The 12,783-nt window shown below is 41.0% G+C and overlaps 3 protein-coding genes across 5 annotated transcripts; 2 read left to right on the top strand and 1 right to left on the bottom strand.

Moving 5' to 3' along the window:
* Positions 1-484: 484 nt before the first annotated feature.
* Positions 485-1,518, top strand: LOC131877656 (uncharacterized). Its single transcript, XM_059223400.1, has 2 exons — positions 485-654; positions 721-1,518. The coding sequence occupies exons 1-2, from the start codon at positions 604-606 to the stop codon at positions 1,465-1,467; spliced, it is 798 nt and encodes a 265-aa protein (XP_059079383.1). The 5' UTR covers positions 485-603; the 3' UTR covers positions 1,468-1,518.
* Positions 1,519-2,095: 577 nt separating this feature from the next.
* LOC131877622 (glutamate receptor ionotropic, kainate 3-like) lies at positions 2,096-7,031 on the bottom strand. Of its 3 annotated transcripts, none has more exons than XM_059223350.1 (4): positions 6,393-7,031; positions 4,180-4,496; positions 3,099-3,405; positions 2,096-3,035 (listed from the first exon to the last, which is right to left on the bottom strand). In XM_059223350.1, the coding sequence occupies exons 1-4, from the start codon at positions 6,745-6,747 to the stop codon at positions 2,323-2,325; spliced, it is 1,692 nt and encodes a 563-aa protein (XP_059079333.1). In that variant the 5' UTR covers positions 6,748-7,031; the 3' UTR covers positions 2,096-2,322. The 3 variants fall into 3 exon arrangements, with proteins under 3 accessions (XP_059079333.1, XP_059079334.1, XP_059079335.1); XM_059223351.1 differs by lacking the exon at positions 6,393-7,031 and adding an exon at positions 5,085-5,143; XM_059223352.1 differs by lacking the exon at positions 6,393-7,031 and adding an exon at positions 4,934-5,078.
* Positions 7,032-9,496: 2,465 nt separating this feature from the next.
* On the top strand, positions 9,497-10,629 carry LOC131877729 (uncharacterized). Its single transcript, XM_059223489.1, has 2 exons — positions 9,497-9,773; positions 9,840-10,629. Exons 1-2 carry the CDS (start codon positions 9,723-9,725, stop codon positions 10,584-10,586), a joined length of 798 nt encoding a protein of 265 aa, XP_059079472.1. The 5' UTR covers positions 9,497-9,722; the 3' UTR covers positions 10,587-10,629.
* The last annotated feature ends 2,154 nt before the right edge of the window (positions 10,630-12,783 follow it).

Genomic DNA, 12,783 nt, shown 5'->3' with positions numbered 1-12,783 from the left:
ATTCCATTAATATGGAAAGGAAATGGCATTTTCTTCCTGTTGCTGTACATTTAAGTTCAGAAAGGTTTAGAGTGCAGCCTGGTTAAGAGGCTCTCAAGAAAAGTAATATAATAATAACTTTTCGCTCGTTGAATGGTGACTACTGAATTATTTTAGGGCCAATAGCACTTATATTCTAGAATTAATCCAATGCGTTAGACGTGGGATGATTTAAGTTATTGATAGAATAGTACGAAAACTGTTTGTCATTTTTCTTTTTTTTTCAAGCAACGTGGAAACGCCCTTTCACTTCCAATAATTCAAACTATTGCTGTGTTTTTAAGCTACTTTTAACTACTTCAGGTAATCTGACCTGAAATTCAAATGAACCAAAAGTACAAGTTCTGAACTAAGGTACGATTTGACTGGTTACGTAACTCAAGAGTGGTCTGATATTGACCCACAACTCAATGGCCAATGAAAACCAACGCAATAGTGACAACACCACCAAAAACATGCCAAGCAAGTAGATTATACAACTTTTCCCCCTCGTCAAAACTTTCGATCGGATGATGTTCAAGAATCAGCCAACCCACATCTATAAATGAAACGGCATTGAAAAGAATGACATCAGTTTCTCGAAACAACTCCACAACAACAATGAAAACCATCGCCGTAAGTTCAACTCAATGTTATGCCTAAAATAACAAGGAAGCTAATTACTAGATCTGTTTTTCAAAGGCTACCGCTCTCTTGGCCGCCGTGGCCCAAGCTCAAGAGCCTTACTATTACAAATGGAGCCCAGAAACACCCGTGGCCCCCGCATTCAAGTTCCCAGAAAATATCCCCGTGCCCTTCCCCGAAACCAATGAGCCTGCGGGTAATGCCGGCTACCAATACCAGTACACCCCTGAGCAGCCCAATGCCCGACCTTTCAAGGCTCCCGAGGACTACACCCCCGTGGACTTCAAGTACCAATATGTCAGCCAACCTGGCGACAGCTTCAAGTACAATTACAAGCCCGCCCCTGGGGAGTTCGACTTTACCTATGTCCCTGGACCCAACATGATGAACTTGAGCCCCGAGGAAATCGAGGCCAAATCTGCCGGTGTAGCCACCAGTGTGCGAGATGTGGCTGCCCTGTTGTCCACCGTCAAATCGGACGACATCAAGGCCATCACAGGTGAATTAGGCTTTGGCCAAGACTTTGACTTGACTGGCGTGTCGGCCGGCATCAACAAGGTTGGAGACTTCATTGAGAATGGTGGCAAAGCCGGCGCCAAAATTGCCGCTGACATTGGACCTCAGCCTCAAGTGCCCGTGGTTCCCGTGGCTCCCATCCAACCCGTGAATCCACTCCCTGAGCCCATTCCCGTGCAATACAATGCCGCTTATCAATCTAGTTACCCTGTGCCCGTGCAAGGAGCTTATTACCCTGGTACCCCTCTGGTGGGTGCCCAAGTTCCTCTCGTCTATTATCAAAACTAGAAATTACGACCAGGCCAAATAAAGTCATTCATTTTTACACGTGTTTTTTCATCTCCACTGGTGACTGTAATTCGTTGAAAATGATCGTCTCAATGGAATTACTTAAACGTTAAGTTCCCAAGTCCAGATGGGAATCTTATATGGATCGTTATTGACATCAAAGATGATCCCTTCGAAATACTGAAATGTGTTTGTACAATTAAGTTCATCGTTCACACCTTATTGAGATTTGGATCTGAATGGGTGTATTAGATGTCCATTGAATATCTTTGGCACCGAATTGCCTGCTTTTTGGTTAGGCCTGGTTCTTTAGCTTTTTATGGTAGCTGATCCCCGGATTACTTTTAGCATCACCTTCAAAAAAAGCTTCATTTACTTGCCCAAAATTTGTTGGAACCTTGTTTTTTTGGAGACCTAAAGCTGGTTTTTGTAGTATCCTATGGTTCTGATGAACTATGTGCTTGTGGGTGGTTGGTGTTTCTATCGTCGAAATGAATTCTTGGATCTCCATCTAGAGACTTTGGTTCATGCATTATTTCACCCCCTGTTACGCTCACGTAACAATTATCTAAGAACTTCTAATTCTAATTCCTCGTCACATCTTTTTTCACGAAAGTTTTAAGCACAATTATTTTCTAATGCAGTAAATGTTATTTATTGTGGTGGTATGGTTTTCAAGGAAGTTCACTTTGCAAATTCTCTTCCCACTTCCTTTCATTTTGCTGTAAATCAAATTATTGCATCAAAGGTTCTCATATTGGGCACACATTGCAATTAAAACATGTGGAAGCCAAAAAAATGAACACATTTAACATAAAATGCAAGTAATGCACATCCTAAAATCTATGTAGAGGATCACTCTTTGGTCGAGAGGCTCTCATAGAGAAACATACAAAAACCCAAAATCAGGCCGATGGTTAAGATGACAAACGCTCCAGCGAAATGTTCAAATGTGAAGGCTTTGGGTCTGTTATCCAAGCTCTCGCCAAAAACGGCTTCTTGGCTCAAATAGTTTCGGCTTAAATGGTCAACAATTCCCGCTGCTTGAAGTTGTCGCACCACCCAGTTCAAATCTTGACGATGGTCCTGATGCTTCTTCAGCATCATTGAGAACTGGAGCTCGAACACGGCCTTTTTGGATATGTAAAAGGGCTCATAGCCAAACTTTTCCTTCATGATCGGATAACGGGCGAAGAAGATAACAGGGCTCAATAAATCCACCCCACCTTTCTCCAAGAGATTTGTTTCCTCGTGCTGTAAGACGCAACTTGCAATCCCTGAATAGAACAAGAGATTTGGGTTCTTCTCAACTTTAGCCCACAATTGGCGACGCAGATCCAGTTCGGAGTCTCGGTAATAGGCATCAAAAGGAGTCCTAACGGGTAAGTACAGGTCACGTCCTCGGTCCAAAATATCTTTCTCTGTTTCGATTGGTTTTTCATACGAGGTATGCATGAGATAAGCTCGCAAGTTGCACTCATACATACTGCTCAAAAATAGGACGATCATGATCCAAAAGCCAACAAAGATTTTGGAGGACCTTTCATTATGAGTCGTCAACTTCCCACCTGAAAATGTAATCGAGTGTCTCAATGGAATTGTCTAGATGTGCCAGTTCTACCAGAGATTACTTTGTCCGAAGAGAATACGAACCACCATGAATCCATGGCTTGCCAATTCCGATCCTTTCGTGACCCCTTCCGAATGTTTAAAGGTAATGAAAACAATGACGAAAGCTGGGACAAAGGCTAAAATCATGAGCCAAACCAGAAGTGAGAAAGGTCGAAGTAGATTGCTGTAGGCAGGCAATTTAGAGGGTTTCTTGCTTCGAAGGATAATTGGATAGAATACCAGAGTGTCTAAGTAATCCACAGCTTTGGAGTAATCATAGTCCATGAAAATGATCCCAACACCAAAAGCAGATGTTCCATTTTTCACCTATGGACCAAAGAGAGTAGAGGAGTAGAGAACATTGAAGTAACCCGTGAGAGAAGAAGGTACTTCTTTGTTTTGACAAGCCTGGATTATGGAGGGTTCAAAAGTGTATTAATCCTTGACAATCACTACATTTGACACTAAAACCTGGACGAGGACAAAGAGCATGGATACTTTTAAGTTTTTATAGAAAATGTACTGTATATATAATACAAAAAGAACCCCAATATTTTACCCACTATGAGGGCGATTATATAAATACTTGCTTCTTAGCCCACGTCCCTTCACCCGGAGAAAAAGCTGAGATAAAACTTCGAGAATTCAAACTTCATTTCGAAACCTTCATGGTTTTGGGTATTAAGCATAAACCGTTGCTGAAACCAATTTCTGCATATAAACATATTGAAGAGAAGGTGTGAGCCCTAGTACGAAGTGTTTTAAGTGAAATGGAATATCTAGTTGTGTGTTCCAAAATTTTTGACTGAAAAGTTAAGTCGACGTGCTCTTAACAAAATATCATTGGTCAATCAGCAAACTCCGGATCTCCAAAAGTACATTCTTGCCAGTTCAGTGAAAAGAAGAGCGTGTTTGACTATTCTATTGCAAGATGATTGGCTATGATCCAAACCAAAGGGAATATTACAAATGCAAATTCAATGCAAGCATACATTGGTCTCTGTCCCATCTATTTGAGCTTGGTAAGCTTTTTTGTGAGCTACATCATATAAACACACGATGTGTTGTGTAGCTTCTTCTAAAGCGCTCTAAAATTCTTACATTTCCGATAAGGCCATTCCACTCCCCATTTTCACCAATAGGTTGACCCCAAGCAAATTCCGTCTTGATAGTGTAATTGAAATGATACTTTTCAGCCATGATGTTGAAGACATCCAAAGCGGTTCCGCCCACAATTTCGCCTTCATCATTAAAAACGACATCAGGAGGGGAAAATCCAATGGATGAAATATTGAAGTGCTGATTTGCCAAGGACGTGGGACATTTTGGAATGGGTCGTAATTGTTTGTTCTCAGGCCCTCCAAAGAGGGTTACATTGAATTGCCATCCATGATTTGGACAATATAAGTGAATCCAACCTGAAACGAGAGTCCTCAATGACAGTTTGATAAAAGTCTAGTATCACAAATTGTATCATTAGGATTTGTTAGCACAAGATAGATACAGCAGGTTTGCTTCTTACCTTTTATGGTTTCTGGCTTTATGAATCTTAATATTAAAAACAAGCAATTACTTGCTATTAAATACACAGACTGCAACAACAGCAACATGATTACAATACTCGTGTTTTTTTCATTTTTAAGGCAATATTTCCTCAAATAAGCTTCTCAAAACTAGTGATCTTGTCATCTAAAAAAGTTCCTCCTACTTTTTGTTCTAGTTGGTGAGTTGCCAGTCTTATATGTCGCAATCGAAGTGTAGGCCCTGGGCCTTAGGCCTACGAATCAAAGAAATTCGTAGAATCAAGGAGTTTCTGCCCTTTGTATCAAAAATGCCAACGAAGAGGAAACCCTACCGGCCAACAGAATTCTTTTATAGCAAGGATGTTTAGGCCCCAAACAAGTGTTCGGCAATTCTCCCACTCACTGGTTGGGCCTTTTCTTAATACCACAACTCGATATTTCAACTCAAGGATGTTGTTTCAACTCAACTCCATTTCAACTCACGTTCTAGCCAAGCCATGGGGACGTTAAAGCAAGCTCTGGCAGGTTCGTTTGTTTGCTGGTACCAGTGTCAGGGATGAAGGTTTGGGGCTTCAAACACGTTCTTTAGAACCTGACCCTTCTTTCGCATTGCTATATGATATGAGGAAAGGTCAGCCTCGTTAAAACCAGTTTGAAACGCCAATTTTGCATCACTGGCATTGGCAGGCAAGTTTGTTTGCTGGTAGCAACGCTTGCCTAAATGTCCGAATAGAAGCGGAATAGAATAGCTATTTCTTTTACGACCGTTTGATTCTCCCAGAGGGTGAGAAAGTAGAGGGTAGGAGTAGTGGTGTTGTGGTGTAGTTGAACGCGAAGTTTACTAGCGTTAGAGAAATAGATCCCTGACCTCTCTCAACCCAAACCTTTGGCCGCTAACCACACCCACAGACGGGGAACCAAACTGATACGAACTATGACATTACCTATCAGAACTACAAACAGAGTATATGAGGGCTAGCTTCGCTGACTGGGAGAGGTTCATCCCTCCGACCCTAGCACCCTAAATACAAAAACAGCATTCTCCGGCACTCCCCTTACAATACAGACCCCAGACCAATGCTAATTTTTTCTGTGATAGAAAGATGAAAAGTGTCTTTGCCGGTCACCACATTGCTGGCTAAACGGTATGGTAACAGGCATGTAGATTGAAGTTGGGATGTTTGTTAAACAGACAGAACCCGAGGTTTGAGTGCTTGTCAATTTCCAATTTTGATCTACAACTCTTTCAGCCGACTGTTTTTCATAACTTTTGCTTTCTAACATTTACTTCTTGACATTTGTTTCATTCAAATGGAGGCAAAACGAGCATCCAGTGCGAAACTTCAGCAATGCTTTTTGGCCTGATTTTTGCGTGAAACTGATCTAACTCCCGATGTCTCTTTGTTTCTCGAGCACTCACCATAACAATTCGAATAATCCACATAATGGAAAATACGGTTTTCTATACCTTGGCAAGCGTAATTTTGTTTAATAATCTATCCAAGCTAAGATATGGGGGATATCTAAATCAAGTTTGTGAGTAGTGTTTTCCCTGTTGCACCCGGTGGGTAGGTCTAAAAAGTGAGATTAAAAGTTCGGACCCTCGTATACGGTATATACGAGAACAAGTGCAAAGAGTTTTTTTTTGCAAGTACGGTAAAACTGTTATTTGTAGCACTTAAACACTTAAAGGGGCAAACAATTAGAGTGACGAATAACACAACAATTTAAAGTAATACATAAGGCTAGGGTTTAGTGCTGTGGTGCGATCGAGAAAAGTCTGAAATCAACCTTGATCCAAAACTTTCACTGAGACGGCAATGCTTGATGGACGCAGATCTTCCTCCGGCCCCACCACGCTGATAATAGAGTAGTCTAGATAAAGGCCCTTCCAAGGCTCAAGACCAGCAATATCCCATGGGCCAAAGTAAACGATATCCAAGCAAGTGGTTCCAGAAGTGATCCCCATGGAATGATCCCAACCTTGAAGAGCATATGGATCTTCGATTCGAATGAGGGGTCCATCGTGGATCCATGACGGCGAATTGGTAATGACCAGACACTCAGAACGGACCAAGTTTTTAAGATGCTTCTCATTTCCAAGAGCCAGTGGAACTAGAAGAGAGACAATGCCAAGAGTCAACATATTCGTTTTGATGAGATCTTCGAAGGTGAAGCTCTCTTATACTAGGAGATATCAAACGCCCAAAATCTTCGTCATTCAGGCAAGACGCCACAAGAGTTGATTAAAGTGATGGTTAATGCTAGAATTCTGAACAACATTTGGTCTGGGTTTTTATTCATTATTGATAATCACCTCTGCTATTGAAAATCTTCTTTAAGGGTTTGCTTAGCATCTACTGTAAATCAGGGTCTGAATTTTTTGGTTCATTACCTGAACTTTTGAGGTTGAAAAGTTCAATCGGATACTTACTCCCTTTTCATCATCGAAGGACAAAACCGAAATGCAAAAAGGTTATATACGAAAAGATGATAGGACGAAACAATATTGTGAATGATAGTCAAAGCCCATCAAAAACTTGGAGAGTGATGAGCGAATAATGAACTTTTAATGTTGAAGGTACTTTCAAAATCTCCTGGTTAGGGCTTCCCGTTATGATAAATCCTTAGTTTTCATTTTACTTATTCGATCTCAATAATATCGAGAGTATGTAAAACTCGTGAGAAGGTTGAAAGGGCTCCATTTTGGGACTACACAAGAATCAGACTTTTCTACATTGAGAGTAGAAACTGAAATGACAACTCAAGGGCACGGATGAGAGTTTAGAAATACATGTATAATTTACTGTTAAGGATAAAGTCGTTGTCATAGAAAAGTTTGAACAAGGCAAAAATTTGAAACTCATTAGGGTCAGACAAAAACTCTCAATGGAGATGAAAACTGAGAAAAATTCTCGGTAGGAAGCAAGCATAATTTTCTATTTTAATTATTTCATAGCCCTTGAACCTGGAATGAGCACCCAAGTACCGATGGGTGGTATTGATTGAGTTAACAAAAAATGCTATCTAAAAGCACACATTGAGACCTATCGGTACATATCTCCAAATCAAAATCAAAATTTAATCAAATTTTATTGCATTGAAAGGTCACAAGAAAATAAATAGAAGAATATACTTTTTCTTGTCTTTTTTACATAATTACTTTCCGCTACTGGATGCGTGATCCCAAGCAATTTCAAATGATTTTTTCGTAATCTAAAACTCATATGATGTTTAATCCATCAACGCGCAAGCAAAGGTGGATTCGACTTACCCTAAATCCTGTTATTGGATCAACACCTACATACTCCCTACTCCCATACTGAATATTAGACGGAAGCAAATTAAACAATGAAGGAGCCCGAGAAAGAAGAGATGTGGACTTCATTGTTCGAACTAGCCTGGATTCTCGAAGGCTTGAAGGTGCTCTCAAAACGCACATTAAGCCTCAACGGTCACTAGAATTGACCCCAAACCCTGGGTTGGGACAAAGCTCAGGGATGCTTTTGAACGTACAGTATCAAATACCCTTCATACCTTCTCTGAACACTCCCAACCATTTTAGCGTTTCTCAATAGGAGAGCTCTCTCACTAATGTAATGTTCCTAGTGAAACATCTTTGGACTTGTTCGAAAAAAAATTGCGAATGGGTATGGGAATATTCGATATGGTGGCGTCTTATTGAAAGAGATCATTAATTTTAGATTAAATGCCAAGATCAAGTTCAAGCTTTTTGACACCTGCTTGCTCATTTTCAAGTATCTTTAGTCCCAAATATCAATCTAAAACTACTTTGCACATCTCGTGATGAAAATATTTTTCATTAAATCTTCTCGTCATCTGTAGAGCCAACCATAACCTGCATTCTGTAAATTTTGCAAAAACTTGCACCAACGAGATTTTTCTGCAAATTTTGTAATTTTAACTGATATATTTGACATTTTCTGCAATTCATAGAGCAATTTCAGCAAAAAACTAATATTTTTGAAGGTTCCAGGGCAACTCGACCCAGGACAACCCGACCAAAGACAACTCGACCCAGCGGACAACTTGACCCAATCGACAACTTGACCCAGCAGACAACTCGACCCAGTACAATAACTTAACAACATATTGGCCAAAAAATATGATTATGGAACAAAACTAAAGCTTGATGAACTAAAACTAAAGCTTGATGAACTAAAACTAAAGCTTGATGAGTCAAAATTCAATGTGCATGCAAAGATGTTAGCATCAGTAAGGATTAAATAAAAAATCAGGTTTGATTAAAACATTATCAAACCCGATTTTCACATCTTGATTGATGTGAACATGTCTTGCTTTCAAAGATCAAATGGTAAATTGTGTAAATCCTTTCAAATTTTTTGCATGTTTTACATCACAGTTCCAATTTGCTCCATAGGTAGGAACTATTTGTAAGCCAACATGTTGGGCCTAATATCTGTGATTGGTCGAGTTGTCCACTCGGTCAAGTTGTCCTGGGTCGAGTTGTCCTGGATCGAGTTGCCTGCTGCGGCGAGTTGTCCGTTGGGTCGAGTTGTCCGTTGGGTCGAATTGTCCTGGGTCGAGTTGTCCGCTGGGTCGAGTTGTCCGCTGGGTCGAATTTTCCGCTGGGTCGGATTGTCCGCTGGGTCGATTTGTCCGCTGGGTCAAGTTGTCCGGTCACCATTTGTGAAAATTCAATATGATTTTCCAGAGTTCTTGTCAATTTTAGGAAAAATATGAAACTTTACTTGCTGATTTTTTTCAATCCTATTACAAAAAAGAACACGTAGGTATGAAAAAGATTGCACACAAATTACCAACTATATGCTTGAATTGTCCATATCATTATTTTACTATAAACATTTTCAGGATGTTAAGCTTATAAAAACTATGACGAATCCAACAAGTACAAATTCTGAACTATGGTACGATTCTACTGATTACGTAAGCTCAAGAGTGGTCTGATTCTGACGCACACCTCAATGGCCAATGAAAACCAACGCAATAGTGACAACACCACCAAAAACATGCCAAGCAAGTAGATTATACAACTTTTCCCCCTCGTCAAAACTTTCGATCGGATGATGTTCAAGAATCAGCCAACCCACATCTATAAATGAAACGGCATTCAAAAGAATGGCATCAGTTTCTCGAAACAACTCCACAACAACAATGAAAACCATCGCCGTAAGTTCAACTCAATATTATGCCTAAAATAACAAGGAAGCTAATTACTAGATCTGTTTTTCAAAGGCTACCGCTCTCTTGGCCGCCGTGGCCCAAGCTCAAGAGCCTTACTATTACAAATGGAGCCCAGAAACACCCGTGGCCCCCGCATTCAAGTTCCCAGAAAATATCCCCGTGCCCTTCCCCGAAACCAATGAGCCTGCGGGTAATGCCGGCTACCAATACCAGTACACGCCTGAGCAGCCCAATGCCCGACCTTTCAAGGCTCCCGAGGACTACACCCCCGTGGACTTCAAGTACCAATATGTCAGTCAGCCTGGCGACAGCTTCAAGTACAATTACAAGCCCGCCCCTGGGGAGTTCGACTTTACCTATGTCCCTGGACCCAACATGATGAACTTGAGCCCCGAGGAAATCGAGGCCAAATCTGCCGGTGTAGCCACCAGTGTGCGAGATGTGGCTTCCCTGTTGTCCACCGTCAAATCGGACGACATCAAGGCCATCACAGGTGAATTAGGCTTTGGCCAAGACTTTGACTTGACTGGCGTGTCGGCCGGCATCAACAAGGTTGGAGACTTCATTGAGAATGGTGGCAAAGCCGGCGCCAAAATTGCCGCTGACATTGGACCTCAGCCTCAAGTGCCCGAGGTTCCCGTGGCACCCATCCAACCCGTGAATCCACTCCCTGAGCCCATTCCCGTGCAATACAATGCCGCTTATCAATCTAGTTACCCTGTGCCCGTGCAAGGAGCTTATTACCCTGGTACCCCTCTGGTGGGTGCCCAAGTTCCTCTCGTCTATTATCAAAACTAGAAATTACGACCAGGCCAAATAAAGTCATTCATTTTTACACGTGTTTTTTCATCTCCACTGCTTAATTTCTTTGTGAAAGTCTTTTCTCCAGAATAAGAAAACAAATTAGTGTCAATGAAGTTTGATCATACAGGATGAACAAGTCAATGCTTGACTGATTTTGTTCCTTGTATTGATTATCTGCTTTTGGTTCGAATTTATCAAAAATCCTTGCTTAAAGCTGATCACATTTGAGTGTCTCATTTTCGTCACACAAAATCTAGAGTGGATTACAGGCATTATGCATGTACCCCGAACGACACCGGAAACACCATTCCGTTCAACGGTGTAAAAATTGGAATAATAACCCAGACTTGTGAGCAGCCAAGACAAGTAGATAAGCAAGTCAAGTTTCAAGACGGATTGATTTCTAAGACTTCCAGGCTCTGCATCTGACAAAAATACATTTCACAATACACAAAAATTCGCACCCAGTTCATCTGATTCTTCGAACACATTCTCAATCCCCTCCCTACAATACAAAAAATATATGAGTTAATTATTGTTCAGTCACAGCCTTATTTTTGTTCGAAACTCATTCTACTTCAGGTCAAGTGCCAATGTTGAACTTTAACCGGACGAATGACTTTTTCGTTTAGGAGAGAGGAGTGGCTTTGGAGCTCTCCGAAATGAAATCTTTTCGACTATTTAGTGTTTATCTTGATACCAAATTTGTCAATCTTCCCGTTCCATGCACAATTGATCCTATCCAGACTACTGGAACGCATTTCTGTGTCAGGGTGTCGACTACCTCATGGCAAAAAATGACATGGCAAAATGCATATTCCGTGATACGGAATCCGTTCCCCAACGACATTTAGTTCGGAGAGCATTGAAGTACGTTTGTGGACTTCAGTGCTGCCAGATGAAATGGATGGATCATCACCCAACTTTTGCCAAAAATAACCAGTTTTATCGCCAGATTTTTGGGGCTGCAAAGAAAAATAACCAAACATTAATCTGTAATCATCACATGAGCCTTGGCGTCATTTATAGAGCCGGCCAAAATTTGCAGATAGATATGGTCTTTTTTTGACAGCAAATTTGCATAAAAAATTAACATGATTTGCACAAACATTTGCAAACAAACTTTCCAAAACATAGGCACCAACACAATTTCTGGAGGTTGGAAGGGCTGCTTTTGCCTTCCCTATCAATCAACATGTAGCTGAAAAGGAAAATCACATCATGATATCTTCCAGCAATAGGATTTGGACCTGCTATCCTTAGTGAGTAGATCTTGCCTTGTACATGCTTCCTCCTAGACTGATCAGCATTTTGCACATCCTTAATATTTTGTGAAGAAGATGAATCTGTCACCTTTTGATGCTGGTCTAGGTAGTTGATGTCAGTCACCTTTTGATGCTGGTCTAGCTAGCTAGTGGTAAACGTTATTGTCCACCGATTAGTTGGCGGTGCTACTTTTTGAATCTTAACCTGACCTAAACTAACCCAACCTAGCCTAACACGATATTAAAAGCCCTTAAAGTCTCCATCTAAACCTTTTAACTTTTTACCACAAGTTTAAAAAATGAGCACCGCCAACTAATCGGTGGAGAATAACGTTTATCCTAGCTAGTTGCTGTCAATCATTCTTTTTTGCTTCTTTGAAGCAAGCCGCAAAAAAGTCTTCTTTTTTTATGTTTCCAAGCTGTGTTTGAGGAGGCATTGAGAAATTTAGTGAATAGCGGGGGCATTCTTTGCGTGACGTAAAGTTTATCAAAGAGAGGCTTGAAGATCCTCCATATGGTCAAGACAACTTGAATGCTTTCGTCACTTTGTGTCGTCGAGATCAAAGAGAAGAGCGAGGTTTTAGAAATTTGAACTTGAAAGAACGAGAGTAGTGAAGAGGCACCCAGCTATTAAGTGCGTAGTTTTCTATTATGAGAACCAGTTTTCAATGTATGATTTTCTTTTACAAGTGTTCCGTGCACATTCGAATATTTGGACAAATGAGAGATTGTTTGCACGAAACAGGGTTGGACAAGCGTTCAACAGAGGGGTGAAAACCGTTATCTCCAACTTGCATTGCCGGGAAAAACATCGTTATCGCCAACTTGGATCGCTTGACAAACAAGAGGGGGTCAATAGACAAGAAATCGCCGGTCAGACTGGATTTCTACCCCACCCTCAACACACTGGGAAGAAACAGTGCTGC

The sequence above is a fragment of the Tigriopus californicus genome, chromosome 3, assembly GCF_007210705.1.
Source record: "Tigriopus californicus strain San Diego chromosome 3, Tcal_SD_v2.1, whole genome shotgun sequence".
In the NCBI taxonomy this organism is placed as follows: domain Eukaryota; kingdom Metazoa; phylum Arthropoda; class Copepoda; order Harpacticoida; family Harpacticidae; genus Tigriopus; species Tigriopus californicus.
This window is presented reverse-complemented; position numbering and strand designations above follow the sequence as displayed.

Coding starts and splice junctions, on each gene's coding strand:
- LOC131877656 (XM_059223400.1), top strand. CDS start 604: ATGACATCAGTTTCTCGAAACAACTCCACAACAACAATGAAAACCATC. Junction 655..720: donor CAACAATGAAAACCATCGCC/GTAAGTTCAACT, acceptor TGTTTTTCAAAG/GCTACCGCTCTCTTGGCCGC.
- LOC131877622 (XM_059223350.1), bottom strand. CDS start 6,747: ATGTTGACTCTTGGCATTGTCTCTCTTCTAGTTCCACTGGCTCTTGGA. Junction 3,406..4,179: donor GGAATGGCCTTATCGGAAAT/GTAAGAATTTTA, acceptor TTTGGTCCATAG/GTGAAAAATGGAACATCTGC. Junction 3,036..3,098: donor TCGTATTCTCTTCGGACAAA/GTAATCTCTGGT, acceptor TTACATTTTCAG/GTGGGAAGTTGACGACTCAT.
- LOC131877729 (XM_059223489.1), top strand. CDS start 9,723: ATGGCATCAGTTTCTCGAAACAACTCCACAACAACAATGAAAACCATC. Junction 9,774..9,839: donor CAACAATGAAAACCATCGCC/GTAAGTTCAACT, acceptor TGTTTTTCAAAG/GCTACCGCTCTCTTGGCCGC.